At 48.5% G+C, this 21,943-nt stretch overlaps 1 protein-coding gene across 5 annotated transcripts in view; it reads left to right on the top strand.

The window, feature by feature from the left end:
- Window positions 1-15,460, top strand: part of TNC (tenascin C) — a 91,744-nt gene extending 76,284 nt beyond the window's left edge. For all 5 annotated transcript variants that reach the window (XM_037492261.2, XM_037492264.2, XM_037492260.2 and 2 more), the window contains 8 exons: window positions 1,824-1,967; window positions 2,666-2,796; window positions 7,197-7,329; window positions 8,995-9,146; window positions 9,811-9,907; window positions 10,729-10,890; window positions 13,089-13,252; window positions 14,739-15,460. In XM_037492261.2, coding sequence (XP_037348158.1) covers window positions 1,824-1,967; window positions 2,666-2,796; window positions 7,197-7,329; window positions 8,995-9,146; window positions 9,811-9,907; window positions 10,729-10,890; window positions 13,089-13,252; window positions 14,739-14,849 — 1,094 coding nt within the window. In that variant the 3' untranslated portion in view covers window positions 14,850-15,460. The remainder of the gene's footprint in view (window positions 1-1,823; window positions 1,968-2,665; window positions 2,797-7,196; window positions 7,330-8,994; window positions 9,147-9,810; window positions 9,908-10,728; window positions 10,891-13,088; window positions 13,253-14,738) is intronic.
- Window positions 15,461-21,943: the final 6,483 nt, after the last annotated feature.

Here is a 21,943-nt window from a genome sequence, read left to right as displayed (position 1 = left end):
TGTCAGTCCCTCTGCCTGTGAGTGTGTGCCGCCCTCTGCAGGAAGCAGCATCGTCAGGTCCCTTACAAACACAGAGTCCTGTCTGAGAGTCTGGCATCTTGGGCAGGTGGTGCTTGGAACCTGGACTTCTCAGGGGCCACAGAAGAGGCCAATTGCTGCAAATGTGATTGAAAAATCAGAAAGTATTTTTCCTTCTCTTCGCAACCATCTGTGCTAGTGTAGTGCATTGGCATATTAAACACTTGTTTGAGGCATCTGCCAACCAGAGTCATCAGAACAGTAAAAAAAGAGTGTCCCACTCTAGGGGCACGGTCCCAGGGGAGAGTCCCAGGGAAAGCCTTCTGTGTGCTAGAATGTTCTATGCCTTGATCTGAGTAGTTTCCCTTGTGTGTGTGCACATGTGTATGTGTGTATGCATATAGTCGTAAATTTAAATTTTAGGAACTGAGCCTCCCTGGTGGTGCAGTCTCAGCACTATAAAGCTATCGCCAGCCACTCTGGTATGAGTTCAATCCCTGGCCAGGAAGTTGACCCACATGGCACAGCAGACTTCTCCTGTCTTGGCTGCTGCTCCCCTCAGTGGTGTATTTCAGTAGATCTGCCTGTTCTGCTCCCACTCTGTCTCAGGTGAATCCTCTCACCTGCCAACACCTCTGGCCTGCACCCCAGCTCTTGTATGCATAAATAAATAATTTTTTTAAAAAAAAAAAGGTTAGGAACTTTCTATAGATAACACCTGAATACAATTTTTCAGTGGGAAAAAAGCCAATATAAATGAGGGGGTCCCTTTGTAATGAGCTCTCTAGGGAAAAAAGTGACTACTGTAATCTTAAAATAGATGTAAATCTCCTATTTGATGGTTCAGTGTTGTTTTAGTTTCCCTGACAGGAGAGGGCATTGTGCCTGGAGCGTCTGAAATCTCAATTCCCCCCTGCAGCCACCTAGGAAAGCCCTCTGAGGACAAAGCAAATGTGGAAAGAAGCGGAGCGGGACAGGGATAATCGGTTTTATGTTTTTACTCTTCATACTTAAATATTCCCCATGAGCAAAAAACTGTCAAGTCAGGGAAGATGTTGTCTCACTTAGATAATTCAAAGTATTGCTCAGGAGAATCACACAAATTTTGGATGGGGGTCTAGCCAAGGATGTAGGCCAGAAGAGAGAGGATAGATCATGGAGGTTGAGATGGAGTGACCAGCTCTTCCAATATTTCCTGGAACTTCCCTAGTTTTATTGCTAAAAGCCCCACGACCAGGGAAACCTCCATGCCTAGCAAGCCAGGTTGGTGGACTGCATGTGATGAGGAAGTAAGCGTATCGCTAGACACCGTGGCTGGCTCTCAATGGCTGAGCTGGAGAGGCAGTAACCAGGCTCACCTGTGGCTGCCACTGCCTAATGATCTGACAGTATTTGGCAAATTACTAGAGAACATGCAAGTAAGTGAAAGGAGGGGAGTACAAGCCATGGTAGAAATTAAGTTTGGAAAGTTGGAGATGTTACCTGCTACTCCCCTCTGGCTGGTCCCCATACCTCAGCTGCAAAGCTGACCCAGCCAACATCCATGTGGAAAAATCTCCTGACCCCCAGTTTCCCTTCCTTCTGATTTGGTGCCTGGAAAAATCCAGTCTCCAGATGATAAATCCTTTGCCTTTGAGGTACGTGCTCAAGAGAACGAGGGGTGTGCGTCATTGAGAGCCAACCTGCTTTCTGCAGGGTCACTGAGAGTTTCTGTGTTAGAAGTAGGTGCGTGTGCTGCGGGCCAAGACCGCCGATGGCTCAGACAGGGTGAGGTAACTGCCCCGCTGTGTGTGTCTCACGTTCAGTGCCAGAAATGATACACGCGGTGTCCGGGAACACGGTGGAGTACGCGCTGGCCGAACTGGAGCCTGCCACAGAGTACACGCTGAGGATCTTCGCGCAGAAAGGGACCCAGAAGAGTTCAACCCTCACCACCAAGTTCACCACAGGTACGAGGACTCGAGAGCCAGAAGGCACGTCTGTAACCCTCGCCACCTCCTCCTGCTGAAGTCAGGTCCTTGCAGTGTGGCGACTCCAGCATCACCAGGACCCCCTCAGCCAGGACCTTAAGAAACACCCCATTTCCTCTCGAACTGAAATGACCTGGTTTTCCCCACAGACTCGAAAAGGATTTTAAGGGGAAGGCTTTTTAAGTGGAAAAGCAGACTGCTCTGACCCTAAAGCCAGCATCCAATGATCCATGTTCTGTGCTGGGGAATATTTCTAAGAGGAAGGTTTTTCAGGAAGGTTTTTCTAAGATGCCCATCGGGCTCCTATACATTGAGATGTTTTTACATTTAGCAGCAAGCAGGGAAAGGGCTCGGGGCCAATGTCAGCATTCATCTGTTTTCTTACTGAGGAATGAGGGGGTCGGTACCTATGTTCACAGCTGTCTTTCACCTACGTCACCCGTGGTCAGTCAAGACCACACTGGACGCGGGGACAGTAGCCCATAGAGTGATGTGACGCACAGAGAAGTCGGTGTTTGGAGATCATGTGACTCCATCCTCTCATGTAGGAAGGTTCAGCTCAAGGTCCTGTGGGCCCTATGGTAGGGTGAGAACTTGAACTCACGCCTCTGCATGCCCAGGGAATGTTGTCCTGCCCAGGCTGACTTAGCTGATGTTCAATGTCTTGTCTTTTTCAGACCTTGATGCTCCAAGAGACTTGACTGCTTCCGAGGTTCAGTCAGAAACTGCCCTCCTCACCTGGCGACCCCCCCGGGCATCTGTCACAGGTTACCTGTTGATGTATGAATCCGTGGATGGTACAGTCAAGGTAACCTGAAGTCTATAAACAACTTCCCGCTGCTGGTTAAAAGGTTTTCATGATCCTCCAAGGAGGGATGAATTATCCTGTTTCTCTGCTCTAGTGCAAGTAGGGAGCTGAAAACAATTAGGGACAGGACGTTGTGCCAGGACTTCTGAGTCATATGCTCCAGCCGCTCTCATTTTAACCAGACCCCAGTGTGGCTAGCCAGCCAAGGTCAAGCCACTACTCACAAGACTTGAGGACATTTGGGAAACTGGATACTGGGTCCTTTAATGCTGAGCACAGACCAAGAGCTCCTCCCACATCTTTGCCATATACATTATGTTGCCGCTGGCATCCTTCCTTTATGTGCCAAAATCTATCTCCCACATGCTTATAACATCAGCGCTTAATAATGTTCACAGAAATTGTTCACACTACTTGAATTCTCTACCCAGGAACTATTTTTCAATTCCTTCTTAATTTGAAATAACTTTAAACCTTGATTCAAGTGAAAGAGTTTTCCTAAACCTTTACCTTCTGTGCTTGTTGTTGAAGTTCTCATTTTGGATATCATAGTTTATATTTCCAAAACCTTTTCCCTATTCTCTGCACATTCATCTTTTTCTGCATAGCATCTTCTCTTCATTTCCAAGAATATATGTCTTTGGTGGTTTATTGTACAATCTGCATACTATTTCCACCAAGTTCTTTGCTTCTGTTTCACTCTTGAGGTTAATTTGGTTTGGAGACTTCCACCTAGTGTCTGTTGCTCCTTTTGGACTGCAGTGAAGGACAAAACAGCAGGTTGGGAATACCTACGGCATAGGCAAGGTTTGTCCACTATGGGGCTCACCGTGAAGTGAGTGAGCAATTTCTTTAGGGAACTCCCAGTATTGGATGTGTCAGCCATTTCTTTTTTAAAAAAAAAAAAAAGATTTATTCATTTATGTATACAAGAACTGGGGTACAGGACAGATGTGCGGAGGGTGAGAGGATTCACCAGGGACACAGTAGGGAACAGAACAGGCAGATCTACTGAAATACACTGGTGAGGGGAGCAGCGGGCGAGGCAGGAGAAGTCTGCCATGCCATATGGATTGCTGCCTGGCCAGACAGGGGATTAAACTCATGCTGCAGAGGCTGCAGATTGCTTCACAGTGAAGCGCTTAACCCCTTGCACCACCAGGGAGGCCCAAGGGTATGTCAGCCTTTTCTTTTAAACTAACAGCCTCCCCAGAGAGTACTCTCACCCTTCAAAACAGGCTGCCAGGACTTGCCTGGAGAAGGCAGCTGGGCTCCTGCTGTGTACAACAGACCTTCACTGCTGTTGCCAGTTAGCACATTGGCCTCCCCCACAGCTGAACCTGGTAGATTTTAATACAGAGTCTCCTCTCTGGTTTAAGTGGTCCAGGCAGTAAACCTCAACCTTTGATCTGGACAGACAAGGGCATTGGCAAGAACTGGGATCTGCTCCTTAAAAAAAGCTTTTCAAACAAATTTTATTCAGCTGCACCCCACACTGGCCTTCAAAGCATCTTGGTTTTTGTATACATTCCACTCCTGCACTTGCAGGCTCTGCGGAATTTCCCAGCCAGCCTGTCCCAGGCTCATCCACTCAGTCCCCAGCTTTCTCCACCCCACCGCCTCAATTGTAGTGATTGTTGCTATCTCCCTTGCCATTGCCCTGATCTGTGTGGGTTTATACTGAACATTCCTTTACTCTTATTTTGGTGGGGATCACAAGCAAGCAGAGATAAAGTGGCAGGCCTGATCTGCCATGTTTAACCAGAGGAGACATACATTTCTAGTCACTGTAATGACCTTGCATGAAGCTGGTCTATCAAAGTACTATCTCACTGTGCTGATGGAGGCAAGTCTTTTGTCCTCCCTGGGTATCAGTGTTCGCATCTCTGAAATCAGTGCATTGGACTCATCCAAAATCTAAGAGCCCTTCCCGATCAGGCATTCAGGGACTCAGTATTTACCTGATGTCATGAGTCTCAATTCTATCTTTCCCAACTACCTAGAAAATGATTTTGCACAGCAGCCTAGAGAGAAGACAGGTAATTGTATCCCCAAGTAATTCAGAGAAACCTGCTTCACACCAGATCCTTCCTCAAAAACCAGACCTAGAGGCCACGTAGAGGTCACTGGGTCTCTGGTGTCAAATGGGCGCTCACCCAAATTCACTTTCTCCATGTTTAATCCCCAAAATTATATTTTCTTTTTACATTTTTTTATTATTTTTATTTTTTTACATCATTGTTCATTTTTAAACAACATTTGCTTCCCCCCACCCCCTCAGGTATAGTCCCCATCGAGTTTCCTTCACCAATATACCTGTGCACCATCACCTCAGTCCCCTGTGCTCCCCCCTCCCTCCCTCTGATCCCTCTCCCTCCTCCTCCCCTGCAGGATGTCTCTGATTTATAATTGTCTGTATTTGCTTTGTTGTGTTTTGTACTGTTATTTTTTCACACTGATGTCTTATCTGGTTCCCCTATATTCCTGCTACAAGTGAAACCATCCATTATTTTTCTCCCTCCTCCCGGCTCACTTCACTGAGCATAATTGCTCCCAGCTCCATCCAAGTTGCTGGGAATGGCATGATCCCATCTTTTTTGATTGCTGAACAATATTCCACAATTTGATTGTGGTATATATATGCCACATCTTCTTGATCCAGTCATCTATTTTGGGGTATTTGGGTTGTTTTCAGGTTTTACCTATTGTAAATAGTGCTGCAATAAACATAGAAGTACAGTGCTCTTTTGAATCAATGTTATTTTGTCCCTTGGGTAGATCCCTAGTAGAGGAATTGTCGGGTAATATGGTAGCTCCATTTTTAGTAGACTGAGGAACCTCCACACAGCTTTCCACAGTGGCTGGACCAGTTTGCACTCCCCCCAGCAATGTAGGAGAATTCCTTTTTTCCCACATCCTCGCCAACATTTGTTGCTTGTTTTTTTTTTTATATATGCACCATTCTTACTGGTGAAGGTGGTATCTCAGTGTGGCTTTGATTTTCATTTCCTTGATGATAAAGGATGTTGAACATTTTTTCATATGCCTGTTGGCCATTTGCATTTCCTCTGTGGAGAAGTGTCTTTTAAGTTCTTCTGCCCATTTCTTGGCTGGATTATTTATTTTGTTTTTGTTGAGTCCTGTGAGTTCTTTGTATATCTTTGTGATCAGTCCCTTATCCTTGACTGGAATGCAAAGATGTTTTCCCTAGCAGTGGGGTGTCTCTCTGTTTTGGTTAAAGTCTCTTTGGCTTTATAGAGGCTTTTCAGTTTGATGTAATTCCAGGTGTTCATCTTTTCCTTGACTTTCTTTGCTTTGGGTGATGAGTCTTTAAAGATGTTATTGTGATGTAACCAACATTATATTTTCACGCAAAAAAAAAAAAAAAAAAACCCCAAGCTGGCGTAAGAGGGGAGAGTCCTGGAGTAATGTTGGGAGACAGGATGCAAGACCATCCCCTGTCACCAATAAATTATGAGAGCAAGTCTCCTGGCTTCTCAGAAACTCAGCTCCACCCATTGTAAAAATGAGGACAGCATCACCTGCCCAGTTGTGAGGATGAGGATGTGAGAGAACATTATAGGTGCCCCCACACTGACTCGTTGTTGCCTGAACCGGTCGCCTATGTTTTGAGGTTAAAGAAACCACTGTTGGGTTGGGTTTTATGAATTTAGGTTGAGTTCTAATCCCAGAAACCAAGGTCACCTGCTAAAAGGTGATCCCATAGGCATTGGAAACTAGAAGGAGATCTGTTGCAAATAGAAACTGATCACTTCCCCAAATTTACTGTGCATCTGAATCTTCTGGGGGGCCTCTTAATACGCACCTGGCCAGGTCCAACCTGATACTCCTGGTTCAGTCCATCTGGCTTGGAGCCAGGTATTACATTATTTTGAAGCTACCCAGAAGGCCATGGTTAAAGAGCCATATTTAGGGACTAGTGATGTAACTGTCACAAAGTCTAAACTTTTTGTCCTTTGGTGATTCTGCCACCAGATTTAGATGGTCATTCACTTGCTCAGTCATCTTTCAGGAATCCTCATTCCTTATAATGAAAAGCTTCAAATTCTGTAGGTTGGCATTTAAGGCCCTTTGTAATCTGATCTTTGCCCATTTTTTCCACCACTTCTCCTTCTTGAACCTGGTAGGGTTGAGGTAGGTCACTGCCTCCTTGTTTTAATGCACACTGCCCCTTTCTGGCTCCAGGCCCTTTGCTTATGCTACATTCTCCCCACCTCTGACCCCCCCAGCAGCGAGCGTAGAACGTGGCACAGAGTGTGATTCAATGGGTTCTTATTAGGTGAATGCTTGATTAGATGGATAAAGGAATGAGTGTATCATCTGTTCCCTTAGAATCTACCTGGCCAAAAGATGTTGTATTCTTGTTTTTCTGTCCTTAGAAAGTCATTGTGGGTCCAGATACTACCTCCTACAGTCTGGCAGGCCTGACCCCATCCACCCACTACACGGCCAAGATCCAGGCACTGAATGGGCCTCTGAAGAGCAAACTGGTCCAGATCATCTTCACCACAAGTAAGGGGCTCAGGGAGCAGCTGGGCCTTGAGCTGGAACTCTGTGAGATTGAATTGACCCACTGCTTCTCCTCTAACTGCTACTTTTAAGTTTTTCCATGAAATTTCAGAAAAAGATCAATTCCCTGCTACTGCCTGAGAGCCCAGGAAATGTGGGTGCAGGGGGTTATGGGACCTCATGGTGAAAGGGAAGGAGGAGCAGTTGTGAGACCATCTAGCTCCATCCCATCTCCACCACTTGCTCTGGTGACTTGAGAAAGTCACATCCATTCTAAGAACCTCAGTTTTTTCATCTGCACAATGGGTTTAACAACATCTCTTCCTTACAAGGACCTGGTGAGGCTCCTTGCATTATATTTGAATTCCTAGCCCAGTGTGTAGCCTGTTGTCAGGACTTAATATAAGTCTGGCTTCCTTTTCTTTCTACTCCAGCATGTCAGCAATTACAAAGCCCATTCATGTTCCAAGTCACCAACAGTTCTGCCACCAAGCTGGCAGAATGGGCCAGGATTAGCCTGCCTGGTTTTCTGATGGGAGAACAGAGGCTTCCAGAGATTAAATAACCTTAAACGGCTCACCTCTTGAGCCAGAGCTGGGCTCAGTGTCCCAGGTCCAGGGAACCACTCTGCTGCCTGCTATCACTGGCATGCTCTGCAGAACGCAAAGGTGAACCTTGAATTCAAGGCATCTTCCATTTCTGAGAGAGGGAGGAGGCAGCCTTTGGCGAGCCCTGACCATGAATACACAGTGTACCCAGTACCTTTTCACAGTGTACTCCTGCCCTTTTCATGCCACTGTAGGACTTGCCAAGAGAGGTGCATAGGCCAAGGTACCTCTTTGCCAGCTCTTAGACCAGGTTCCGGGAGCACAAACATAAACGTGCCCTCAAATGCTCTCAGACCAGGACCCAGAGATGAACCAGGAAACAGCGAATGATAGAAACTAGGATGGGGAGAGGGGTAGGTTGAGAGGAGATCAGATCATAATAAAGAATCACTGTGGCCATCAGGTGCCCAGCTGACCTACTCAGCACAAGCTCAAGCTGACCCACCTCTATTGAGTTGGTAGTGTCTGACATCGCACTGTTGCCCTGGGGAGTCCCCAGGATTCTGCTTTATCCCTCGAAAGTTCCCAGGCTCCCAGAGGTTCAGTCACTTCGCTGGTGTCCCAGGGCAAGGGAGCGGCAAGACCCAGACTGGAGGCCTTGTCTTTGACTTCAGAAGCCTCTGAAGAAACTTCGATACATGCAGCCTAATAGAGTTCCCTGAGCCACCCAATGGGTGTGAGAAACCCAGCCATCCTGGCTGGTACCTGGGTGCCCAGCAGATGCTACCTGGGTGCCCCCCTGGTGCTGCCTGTCTGGTTCAGGTAGATTGAAGCCAGCCTGACACCGGCCCCTCACAATGGCTCAGCTCGCCTCCCACTGAGAACATAGGTGGCTTCCACCAACAAAATGGGCTGAGACGGGCCACAGATACCCACCACTTCTGAGCCTCTAGGCACTCCTGCCAATAGCTTTATCCCCATCTTGCGCAGAGGGACAGAGGCTCCAGGAAGTCGAGTTGCTTGTCACAGGCATCCAGCCAGAGGAGTGAGCTGCGATGCAAGGTGCCTGCCACAGGCAGCCCCGGCCCTGGGAGCCTCACCCTGCCCTCTTCTCCCGCAGTTGGACTCCTGTACCCATTCCCCAGGGACTGCTCCCAGGCGATGCTGAATGGAGACACTACCTCGGGCCTCTACACCATTTATCTCAACGGCGACAAGACCCAGGCTCTGGAAGTCTTCTGTGACATGACCTCTGACGGGGGCGGCTGGATTGTAAGTGCCATTCCCAGGCCTGCAGGATCAGGGCAGAGGCCAAGGGGCAAGGAGCTCCTCCCAGCCCTCTGGGCACACGGAGACAGGCATCAAGTAGCTCAGGAATTATCTCTTCAACAAGGAGATGGTGTAGAAGCCGGGGGTTAAAAAAAAAAAAGTTTTTTTTATAATTTATCTCATTTGCTCCCCCAAAGAACTCTGTAATAAAAATAGCAGTGGACAAGTCCAGTATGTACAGTAATTAGCACTATCAGGAATAGTTATCAGACATTATGCTGTTTCATACCAATCATTTCAATACGTTACCATACAGGCTGGGTAGCATCTTTGTAGTGAATAAACTTTATCTTTTAGAGCAGTTTATAGCAAATTGAGCCAAAAGTACAGAGGGTGCCCAGATCCTCAGCCCCCACACACATGCATCCCCAGTATGGACCTGGCCTCACCAAAGTGTTGCATTTGCTAAACTGGGTGGCGTTTGTAACCCCAATTTATCAGGTGAGAATCCCAAGGCACAGAAAGGGGGGTGCCAAGTGCAGAGTCACATGCAATTAAGTAAGGAAAGGAGTTAGGGTTAGAGAAGGGGGCTCAGTCCACCTGCCAAAGATGGCCCCTCTCTCCTTCAATAGCTGAGTGCAGCCAGATTCACTGCTCATGTTTGCAGGTGTTCCTGCGACGCAAGGATGGACACGAGGACTTCTACCGGAACTGGAAGGCCTATGCTGCTGGGTTTGGGGACCGCAGAGAAGAATTCTGGCTTGGTAATGCAGCCCTGCCTCAGAGCACCACATTTCTGTCCTCCTTGTCATGTGTCCTAACCCACAGTGACTTCATGGGAGGAGAGGATTAGGAAGGAAACAATGGCACTGGAAGTAGACACAGAATATTACCTAAAAACAAAAATCAGGTCAACAGGGAGAAAACTGTGAGATCTTACGAATGAGCGTGACTGTAAATCATTCCCCGAACCATTAATAGACTCATCCTCACTGACAGCATTAACTGCTTTCATTCTGGGCTCCAGGGCTGAAATGGGCTCCTGTAGCAAAAACCTCTAAGCCACAAGCCCCTTGCAAGTAACATAACTACCATCTTGCACGGGGGCAGCAGAGCCTTGGAGAGTTGAAGTCACCGGTGTGTAGGAATCTAGCAATAGGCAGTTGAGCTGCCATTTGTAATGCCCCAAGCCAACACTACAGTACCCTCCTCCATGCAGCCATCCAACTCCCACTTCCTGTAACCTGCCCACAAGGGACTTGGCTCTGTGTGCCTGGACCTGCCCAGGGAGTATCTGTCCTCCTATCATCCTCTGCCTTCTGCTTGTAAGGAGCAAAAGTTTAAAAGCTGCTTCCTCTGCCTTTTTTCTTTTGTTCATCACAATACACTAAGAGATCAGCAGGACAAAGATATCAAGGGGATGTCACCTGCAGCTTAGAAGCCTCAGGTATCCTGCCAGGTGTTGCACCAGCAAGGAGCAGGCTGAATTGCATCCCAGTGTATACGACACCAACCTCCTTAAAGTTGGCTTAGCTGCTGCTCCTACAGGGCAGAGAGGACTTATGGTCTCCCCTGTCACCCACAGGGCTGGACAACCTGAACAAAATAACAGCCCAAGGACAGTACGAGCTCCGGGTGGACCTGCAGGACCATGGGGAAGCTGCCTATGCCGTGTACGACAAGTTTAGCGTGGGCGATGCCAAGACACGCTACAAGCTGAAGGTGGAGGGCTACAGCGGGACAGCAGGTATGGAGCCCCCCAAGCCACAGAGCTTCTGGGTGTTTTTAGCTAATTCCTCCAGGTGTCACTCCTACCTTCATGAATCCATCCTAGAACTCTTCTAGGTACTCATCCAGAAGAACTAGAATTGGACAAGTTGGGGAGACATTTGGTCACTGAAATGTAGAGTAGGTTGGGAATATGGACAATGGAGACTGATTTTTAGCTACCACCACTCACAGAATGTCTTTTTTTTCTTCTCCCTTTATGGTATCTGTTGTAGACTGATGGAAAAAGAGTCTCTCAGGGCTTTCATACTCATCTAATCCAATACTTCTAAATGTATCAAGGGCATATGGCCCACGGGGGATCCTGCTAATGTTCAGGTGCTGACGGACATGGGGTACCTGGGTTGAGGGTGAGATGCCACATTTCCTGAATTAAATGTCCCTGGTGAAGCCACTGTTGATGGTCAACAGCACTCTGAGCAGCAGACAATCCCCTCCATATCTATACTGCTTGAATTGCTTTTAATACATCCCTGCAGGCTATAGTCCAGACTCAGCCTGCACCCCCATGCACAGGACTCACGATCTTTTATGCACCTCTCAGCCCTTGTCTGGTACATAATCTAGCTCAGGTCTTAGGGATTTCTTGACTTGAAATGATATCTGTGTGCATGAAGATACATGGCTTTTGTGCAGATGAGGACAGCCGGGCTCAGAAAAGTGTGGTAATCTGCTCAGGGTGAAGTACCTGGCACAAGGTGGGTCTGGGTGCAAATCTGGCTGCAGCCTGTGTACTTGGTAATGAGGAAGGACCAGGCCTGAGAGTGTGCCTGGCTCATGCCCACGCTGGGGTGGTTTTTCCAGTTCTGTTTATGAAAACAGATGCCATGGCATATTTCCAACCTCTCTGAGCCCTGCGTGAAAACTTCCAGATAGATGAAAACATCCAGATAAAGACTTGGCAAGAGCCAGGCTCAACCTCAGGAGGGACCAGGCTCTTTAGAGATGGCAGTCTGGTGGTAATGAAGAGAAAAACCCAGGGGCAAAAATTGTTTTCATTCTTGCTGCCCTCAAAGAATTCTGACTTTTTATACCTGGCAATAAATACCTCTTTGGTTGAAGAGCCTCCAGGCAAGAAGGATACTGTTACACAGTAAGCGGAGCCACCAGCAGCAGGAATGTGGCCTCCGCCCATCCTGCTCCCCAGGGAGAGACAGAGCAGCACTGTGCCCTTGCTCAGATGGCCCTTGTCCTGCATCCTCCCTGTGCCCAGGCAGCCAGCCTCACCTCAGCAGAACATCTTGTCTACTCAGTAACCACCTGCCATCCTCACGCGCTCACTGGCTTTGTCTGGTAGGAAGGCATCTACCTCCTCTTAACAACTTGCTTTAATATGGAAGGAGGATGCCTCGGAGTCTTGACATCCTTATGCACAGCACCGGCTGTTCGGGAGTCAGGAGACACAGAGCAAAAGGACATTTAAATGTTCCTGTTCAGTATCGGGCACTACACAACCAACGCCAAGTGGCACACTATGTAATGGGCTTTTGGTCTAAGAATTGGGAGCACTGGACAGGTCAATACATTAAAAATGACTGTATGATAGGCAGGTTATTTGTGACATCCGATATCTGAAGAGGTAATTATAAGTATGGCTATAAATACTGATATTGGGGTGAGGGAATGCATGCTGTAATTAAATGCAGATGTCTCATCTTACTCTCTGAGCTCTCTTATGTAAAGGGATTGGAAAAAATAATCATAAAAATAACAGCCATCATAGCTATTTGCATACCACCCAGCCTGTTTAGCATACATCTTTACACCCACTGTCCCAGGTTCTCTTTTATTAATGAGAAAACAGAGGTTCAGCAAGAGCCTTGGCTTGAGCATGGTCAATTGACCTACCCCCAACTCCAGGTCAAATAACCAAGGTCAAGGATAAATTAAGAGCTAAAAAAAAAAGTCATGGGACAGAAAGCCGGACCCTCCAAAGACCCCTGCTGCCCCCATCCTACCACAATATGCTCTATCTAGTAGACGGGAGGCCTCAGCGTGACCCTCACATCCATCCACTCCAAGTGTGATCCTAATTCTTGCCCAGTGTTCAAGGCCAGGCCACCTCAGGGTTCTTTGGTGGTCACCCCGGTTCTGCCTTCACAGTTCACGGAGACACTCCCACCGGGATTTCTCAGGTGCACTCTCTCTCTCTCCTAGGTGACTCGATGGCCTACCACAATGGCAGGTCCTTCTCTACCTTCGACAAGGATACAGATTCAGCCATCACCAACTGTGCCCTGTCTTACAAAGGGGCTTTCTGGTATAAGAACTGTCACCGTGTCAATCTGATGGGGAGATATGGGGACAACAACCACAGTCAGGTGAGTGAATGGCGATGGTCCCAGGCAGGGTTGGAAGCCAGTTGGAGGTGATGGGAGAGCAGTGTGGTCCCTCCATTCCAGCCAGGAGTAGGAGGCAGGAACTCTGGAGTATGTCATATTCCTTCCTGACACAACATGGACAAATTTAAGTGACACGGCAGGTCTGGTCAGGCCATAGAAATAGCACCTGTGTTAATCCATGCTAACCTGGGAGCGCCACTGCTCCAGTGGATTTTAAACATAGAAAGTTTTCCTTGAATAGAATCTTTGTCTGAACCTCAAATGAGAGCAGGTAAAAGAGGAGGCCCTTTCAGTGAGGAGGGATGATACAAGCCCAGGGCACTGCCACCTCATCCTGACCTGGAGCCACTCCAGACCCCAGCAACACTTTGGAAAGACCACATACTAAGTCACTTCACTGTATGACTCATGAGTGAGCCTGGAGGATGACCTCCTGAGGTCAGAGTGGAGTGGGAAGTAGACCCTGAGACCCCCACTTTGGGTCCTGGCATTTCTCTGTACCACACAAGATGCTGAACGTCATCCCCACAATGGCAGACACAGAATTTTCTTGTATTTTTTTTATTGAACTAAGTAACATTGGTTTACAGCACTGTATGTGATTTAGGGGCCTGGGGTCACACCTTTTCTGATGTATATCACCACGCCGCCCCCACTTCTCAGTTTTGTAGTCAGATTTCTAGGGTTTTTTTAGTTCGTTGAATAGTTTCGTCTGTTCCTTTGCCCTATTTCTTTAGACTCCTCATATGTGTGAAAAAAATCCGATCTTTTTGCTGGTGACTTCACTTAACCTCCTTCCCTCCAGCTGCATCCATTTTGGCAAATGACAAAATTTCTCCTTACTTGAGATTAGGAAAGTAAGAAAGCGAGCACCTACTATCACCCAGCACTGTGGGTAGCTCCTCACAATCTCATGGAATCTTGTGTCATCCTTTCGAGATTGTCATTATCAGACTGTAGGCTGAAAAAAAGACAAGGAAGCTGAAGAGGTTGATGACTGTTCAAGATCATCTCTCTCTTAAGAGCGCTAAGAGTTAACCCTATGTGTCAGGGTTCAAACTAGTATCCCAGGAAAGTGCTTTCTGACATTCCATGCAAACCCCAATCTAAATACTCCATGGAAATTCTTCCCCCACATCCAATTCTATAACTTCCCCTCAGGATGTGAATTCTCTCAGTTCCATTTCTTTTCACGATGACAAGTTTCAGCAGCCGCCATTTTGTTTCCAGAGGGTATTTCAAAGTGCATTGAAAATTCAAGCAATTCCAAGTAAAAATGTGGGTCCAGTTCAGCCCCTATGTAAGTTTGCATAGTGCAGACAGTAGACAGGCAAGAAACAGCTGTGAGCCATCACAGAGTCAAGGTCAAACTGAACATGTTTTGTTCCGTGCACTAATCAGCAGTGGCCAGAGAACACCTTGCCTGCCGTATGGACAGTCATCCAAGAGCTTTTCTTTTTCACAGGGTGTCAACTGGTTCCACTGGAAGGGCCACGAATACTCTATCCAGTTTGCTGAAATGAAGCTGAGACCCAGCAACTTCCGAAACCTTGAAGGCAGGCGCAAACGGGCATAAATTCCAGGGACAACAGGGAGGGAGAAGAGTATGGCCCAGAGAGAGAAAGAATTTTACCAAAGCTTCCGTCCATCCAGTCCAACCATCAGGCCTCAGCTGGGCATTTGGCAGGAGTGAAAGTTGGCCATGAATCTTCACAGCCAGGGGCAGCAGCCCGGGGCCCCCACTCGGCGACTCCTTCCTTCGCACCAAAGATGACCGTCTCCAGCAGGTTTCTGTTTTGTTGTTTGATTCAACAAAGAACCCTCCAGTGACAGCATCACATGGTTTTCCTCCTGTTGGGTGGCTCTGGGAACAGGAAAGGGGTAGGCTGTACAGTGGTAGTTTGTTGTAGAACCAGCTGTATTTTACACAAAGCTGTATAATTAATTATGATTATTTTTGTTAGCAGTGATTAAATATGTGTCATTGGAAGTCGTCCCGTTTTTTACATTTCATACAACAGAATCCAGAAAAGCAATACTGTTTTAATGTTAAGGATATGATTAATATTATTAATATAATAATAATGGTGGTGATGAAAACTAAGGATTTTTTAAGAGATCTTCTTTTCCAAAACACGCCTGGACAGTACCTGATTGTTTGTTGTTGTTGTTGTTTTTTAATAAAAGCACAAGTACTTTTCTGTTCGGCTGCTGTTTTGCCTTTTGTTGTTGAGCCTGAGTCCCACAAAGCCAATGTGCTTGAGACATGTCACAAAGGAGAGGAAAGGAGAGAGGGGAGTCAGGTGGGGAGGGGAGTCAGCTGGGGAGGGGAGGAGAAAAAAGCCCAGCCAGGGAGAGAGCCAATTTGATCCAAATTGAATAAGGTCAGAGAAAATTGACATGTGAAGATTCACCTTCTCGTCCTACATTTCCACATCTCATGGTTCGTGGTTTACAAGATGCTTTAATGTCTCTTTTCCAATGCAATCCTCTGTAAAAATTCTAGGTTTTTAAATCTATTTTTCAGTGCAATCTCCTACAAATTCTGTACTGCAGACAGTCACACAAGGAATAAAATCCTCGTAGGCAGACTTGCAAAAATAAAATCTTGGCTCTCCCTCTCCCTGCTTCCCTAAGGTCTCCCTGCCTCTGTTTCCTCATCAGTGAAGTGACAAGACTCACTTATGCTGCCTACTCTCACAGCATTTCTGTGAAAAATTGATGGCATAGTCCCTACAGGCCGTGGCATGGTGCCTGACACAGTAAGTGCTAACAGGCTTTCCCACTCACTAGCTCACTGGAGGGCACCCTGGGGGTGGGTCAGAGCAGTCCAATGACCTTTGAGTGGCTACTCCCCTATCAAATGGAAAAGTAGGATTTTAACAGTGGCCTCTGGCCCCCACATTTCTGATCTCTTGGGCACTTGATGAAATCTGTCCTTCCTTGAGATGTGTCCCAGGGTGAGGAGGTACAGGCTGCAGAAGGAGGGGTGTGATGAGGAGGTCCCCCTCGCTCCCTCGTCAGGTTCCCGTCAGCCCCAAGATTTAGGACTACAAAGAACGTCGGTTAGGAATATCTCCTTCTTCCCAACTCAAAGCCCCCAATGGAAAAGAGCTAAGTGGCCCCCAGGCCCAGCCTGAATACTCGTGCTGGTGGAGGTGGGGGCGGGCTTCCGCCTAGCCCAGCCCAGCGGTTCTGTTTGTACTCAGCAAATATGAGTCTGAACCACTCATTACCCTTTGTTCTTTCACAACAAGGCGGGGCAAGGGGAAGCTATTTCCAGTTCATTCTCTTAGGGATTTCCAGCAAATTGACTTATTTAATGAAACTGTTTGTGCTGATAGGCCTCATTCAAATGGAATGTGATGGCTCAGAAGCAAAGATCAGAGGAATCTATGGCTCCAAGGGATCTTTTGCTGCTGAGTTTATCTTGCTTTAATAAACGCTGTCACGTTACATGCACCATTTGCGGTTCCAGATCATGAGACGTGTTGCCTGCGCTGCAGTCATAGCAATGCTGGCCTCCGCTGGGTAACCCAAACAAAGGGCGCCCTAGAACAAGCAGGCCTTGTGCGGAAGCTTAACCCTCAGGCCCTAGATGCTGACCTGGGAGTCTCGGAGGGCCAGACCTACCCCCGCCCAGAAATGAGAGATCCCCACTCTCTGATGGTCTCCCTCGGAAGCCGCGTGAGAATGAATTCTGCTGGGGTGGAAGGAGCAAGCAGCAGTGGTTTAGCATGGGCTCTGGCTGATCGTGCTTGCCTGCATTTGGGGGCCAGGTAGGAAGAAGGGGCTGAAGCTGTGGCCTTCCAGCCCTCACCGTCGAAAGTGTGAGCTCCCCCCTTTTCATACACCCTGCAGTACCCCCGACTCTGCATTGGCAGTGCACCTCCGCCATTTTAAAAGGGCTGACATTGCAGCGCTTGGCCAAGGTCCGCTGGGCCTCAATGCGCAGGTGTGTGGCTTTCCTTAGCCCCTCCCCGACCTGCCGAAACCCTCCCAGGCCGAGCGGTGTGAACACCACCAATGAACTTCCATCTTCTCAGGCCTCCTGTCGGGTATCGAAACCAAAGGCTGAGGCCCTCGGCAGCGCGGTGAGTCAGGGGAATTATTACTTTCCAGCTCTATCTCCGCATCGCCTCCATGGCTGACAGTTTACCTGATCTCATAACAGTCACAAGGCCTGTCTGTCACTGCCATGTCCACACCAGTCTCTCTTCAGGGTTCGTGTAACTGCTCCTCAAACTGGCCCTCTCCAGCCCGAGCTTCTCTTCACCTCAGAGACCACTGCTGGCCTTGAGGAATCTGACCAGCCCTGTGCTACTCATACAGAACGCCGGCCTCAGTATCCCTCAGCCAGTGCAAGCAAACAGTTTGAGAAAAATAGTTTAATTGTGGAGAAAATGAGGCGGGCAGCAGATGCGGGTCTGAAAGACCATGGTCCTGCTCTTTGGTAGAGTGCAGGGGTGTTTCCACAGAGGAATGAAGAAAGGAGGAGATGGGCCAGGGTTTGCAGGCATATGGAGAACACCTGCTGCTTAACTTCCTGATTAGCTTGTTAGGAATGGCCTTCCTTGTCTTTAGAATGTGAGAAGACAACCCTGTTAAACAAGGATGGGACATGCAAGAGATAGGACTGCTTATGTGGTGGGGCAGGAAGAGATACCAGTCCTTTGTCACTGCCTCAGGGCTACATAGTGCCCTCACCGGTAGGAATGGTCCCTCTACTTAGACTCTTCTCAGGAATCCTGATAGGCTCCCCCACTCCAGGGAATGCCCCGGCTCCTGGTACCACCACCCTGCCTGCCTGCTTGCTTCATTTCATCGTCACTTCTCAGCACACCTTGCGCGCTGTAGTGAACTTTGGTCGTTAACGGCTTGTCAGCATCCAAACTCTTTTCTGGTTTTAGGGAATTCCGCATAATATGAGTGTTACTGGGCAAGGAAGAGGGCTACCCCAGAACCCCAACCCTGCCTGGTCTAAATAGGTTCTGCCCTCCGCTGCATCCAGACAAAACATACTGTAGTGCACAAGACCATTAATGGAAAGGAATTTTAATACAATTACTGTGCAATACAGACAAGACAAAGAATATAGTTTCCAAATCAAGCACCCAAAGTTACCCACTTCCTAGTGGGTAAATGCCCAGCCAAGCAGGACTGGCCCAAAGCAGATCCTCTGAGCTCCAAAACCTGGCCACAAGTCTGAGGCACCTTCTGGTGGGGACCCATAGAAAAGGGTCAGAAACAACCAGACCAGTCCGGGAAGAAAAGAGCAAAATCAAAATCCAGATAACGGCTGCCACTGTGAACCTCCCCACGGGTGTCTCAGCCACATCTGTTTCAACCAATCCAGGAGCAAGAAGTAAGAACAGCTTCTTCACATGCCTGTCAGCTCCACGTGCCTCTTGCAGGTCTCCTCCGCTCTCCATCCTTTTTCTCTCCTCCTCTTGTCTGCACTGTATCTTCTCCTCCCTTCTCAGCTCCACCCTCCCTAAGGTGGGGCAGGGAACCTGGCACCTACCCTTTTTCTGGGGCCCACCCTGATACAATCTCCCCTTTAATTTGTATTCCACTCTGTGTATGGTGGCACAGATATCAGGGTGCAGTCTTAGAAGACAGTTTTTTTCAAGGTTCCTTTCTGCATGACCCTGCCTTCCACCATAGAAGCCACAGGGGAAAATGTTCTTTCCTCCCTATGGTGCCAGGACATGGACCCCTCACTTGGGCTTTGCTGGTTGGATACGCAAAGAAGGGCTTTGACCCTGAGCAAGGAATGTAAAACAAGGAGCCACTTGTGCAGCTGGTTCCCCGCCACCACCCCAGGTACAGGAGCAGGGCTGTCTGTGGGTCAGTGGCCAGCAGCTGAGAGGGACGTGGCAGTGTTTTTTTCCAAAGGCAGCGTCTGCTTCCAGTGGAGACAAAGGCATACGAGCCAAGGTTTTTGCTACCTGGCCTTCTTTGGCTCCTGAGAAGTTTTCTGAGACAACTTCTCACACTCTGTTCATCTTATCAGTTCCTGAGATCCTTCCAGAAAATTCCTTTTCTGCTTAGCATCAGATGATTTCTGATGCTTACAGTGAGATATCTTGACTGCTCATCTCTTCCCCCAAACCATGGGCCCTTCCCGTTTACTGTCACAGTGAAGTTAACACTGGGCTTGGTGCTTTAAACAGCTGAGTTCAATTGAGCCACACAGCAATTGAGCTGTGAGCGAGGAAATCCCTCCATTTTTACACAAGGAAACAGCCTCAGTGGGGTCAGGTGACTTACCCACAAGCACACACTGCTAGCGCCAGATCAAGCTCTCTGGCTGGTCTCCTGATTCCAATATCTCTGCAGAAAGGAGATTTTACTGCTTTGAGGAAGCCACACGACAGTGAGAAAGGCTCTTTATTCATTGAACAAACGCTTCTTGAGTGCCTTCCATGTGGAGGGATTCTTCCGTGAAAAAGAGAGGAAAAGATTCCCTGGCATCACGGAATGTATATTCTAACAGGGGATAATGAACGATGAGCACAATAGACGAGCAAATGAAATGGTGCACGGGAAGGTGAGAGATGCCGCAGGGAAAAGAAAACGGTGCAGCAGGTAAGGCGAAAGAAAGCGCCATAGGGTAGTCAGCAGGGCAGGGCTTCATGAGTAAAGGCTTGGAGGGAGAAGTTGCTCAAGAAATGTTTGATCACTTCCTGCACTGTGACACGGGAGAGTGGCAGTCTGGAGGGTGATGAGCTCGTCCCAGGGGACAGCAGTGGGGGTTCTGCTATGAGCACAGGGGTTCTGCTAAGAGCACAGGTTGCTGTGCCCCAGGGAGCATGGGTGACTGTCCTCCAACAGGAGGGGAGTACTGCAGGTGCTCCTCAGCTTGCCTTCAGTGACCTGCCTGCTGTCAAGCATCTACCCACACAGCCTGTCCTTTGGGAATATGAAAGGTCCCAGCTTCTCTTCTCTACTCACCCCTTCCCAGTCCTGGTCCTTCCCACCTTCCCATGCCATCCCTGAGTACCCAGTTCTTGCTCTCATGGATTGTGCTTAGTGGTTCTCAAATTCTCATTTCTTTGTTCTTTTAACTGTCCACAGCTCTTGTATGCATAAATAAATGAATTTTTTAAAAAGTCAGCCAGTAGTAGGCCTAGCACCAAAGGAACAAAGTGATGTCAGACCTGCCCCCTGGGACAGCCTCCAGGCGGGAGAGGCTAATACCAGTCCCCACATTGGACAAGCTAACATGTAATTACAAACTGAGGGGCTGCTACCAGACTCTGACACCCAGAGGCATCTCTGAGGAGGGTGGTTGTAGGGTAAAGAAAATGTCAGGCTTTTCTGCCCTTCCGCCATCAGGATAGATGATGGATCCTTGTCCTGAATGCACGCCTGATGGCGGGCACCTGGAATAGGGTGTGGGCATAGGTAGATGGGATTCAGCTGAGCTAAGACTGTGCTTTTAAGGGTGGCGTCACGGGGACGCCAGTAGCAGCAGTAGAAGCCGAAGCCGAAAGAGAAGCCGAGAAGCAGCAGAACGAACTCCAGAGAGCTCAGATAGAGTGAGGACTTGCTGGAGGCTGGGAGGCTTGCCAGCCTCCCAGTCCCCCAGCCAACACCCCTGCCTGCCGTATGTCTGGTGAACCCCAATAAAAGACCTGCAAAAAACCCACTAAGGACTCTGACTCCTTCTTTACCCGGTCTGCATGGGATCAGAAAACCAGCACTGTGTCCTGTCCTGCCCTTACAGTGGTGAAGATGCTCTGTAAACAACGGGTGGGAGTTCCCCAGGGAAGGAGCAGGGGCGCTGAGGTAGAGTCTCTCCAGGGCTCTGAACTGTCAGGCTGTGCAGAAGGAAAACCTGAGGAAGGGTCTGGAGGGGGGCAGGGGAGACACAGGAATCGGTTCTGCAGGCTCCTGTGATTCAGAACAAGGATTTTGATCTTTTTCCAAAATGCAGTGAGAAGTTACTAAGGAATCTCAAGCTGGGGAGTATTATGATCATATTTGTTTTTTTAAAAAAACATCTGTTGTAGTTTGGGAGGTGCAAGGTAGGACTGAGAGGCCCCAGGAGGGGTGCAGGTGAAGGCGATAGAGCGAGCGAACCTAAGTGTGGGGCAAGGGATGGTGTGCGTGGTTCTCAGAGGTTCACAGAGAGCTTCTTCATGCCACACCCTGATGCTCAGCTGCCCTCCATTCCTACGGGATTTTTTCTTAGATGGAGGTGTCAGTTTCAGTGAGAACAGGCTAATGAGGGATGTGGGAAGCTGGGATGGAGGGTCCCTCCACTCCCTGAGCAGGGAGGGCTGCAGGGTCCTGAGCACCAGGGCAGGTCTCCCCTGAATTTTGGAGAAGGGGGTGCCGAAACCAGGGGAGGCTCCTTAGAGGTAGCTGAGGTTGGAATGAGAAATGTGCAATGGCAGGGGAAGGTCGTGGGAGGATGCCAAGGGGGTTGGTGGAAGGAAGACCTGCAAGTAAGGCCTTGCTTGGAAGTCTCTGTGTCCTCTAAGGCAGCTGAGAGTTGGCAAGGAAGTTAGGACAGAGGCAACCTAATCAGCGCTGTCCCAGAGAACATTCACTCCCTCGCTAAGAAAACGTTTTCCCAGGGCTATCTGTGCTCTCTGGCCTGTGACTGGTAGAACGTTCCTTCCCAAGCAGGCCCTGCCAGGCTTTGGGCTGCGGTGGTAT

Source organism: Talpa occidentalis, unplaced genomic scaffold, assembly GCF_014898055.3.
Source record: "Talpa occidentalis isolate TD23 unplaced genomic scaffold, MPIMG_talOcc4v2.1 talOcc4.7, whole genome shotgun sequence".
Taxonomy (NCBI): domain Eukaryota; kingdom Metazoa; phylum Chordata; class Mammalia; order Eulipotyphla; family Talpidae; genus Talpa; species Talpa occidentalis.
The sequence above is the reverse complement of the archived record's forward strand: the minus strand, read 5'-3'. Positions and strand labels throughout refer to the sequence as shown.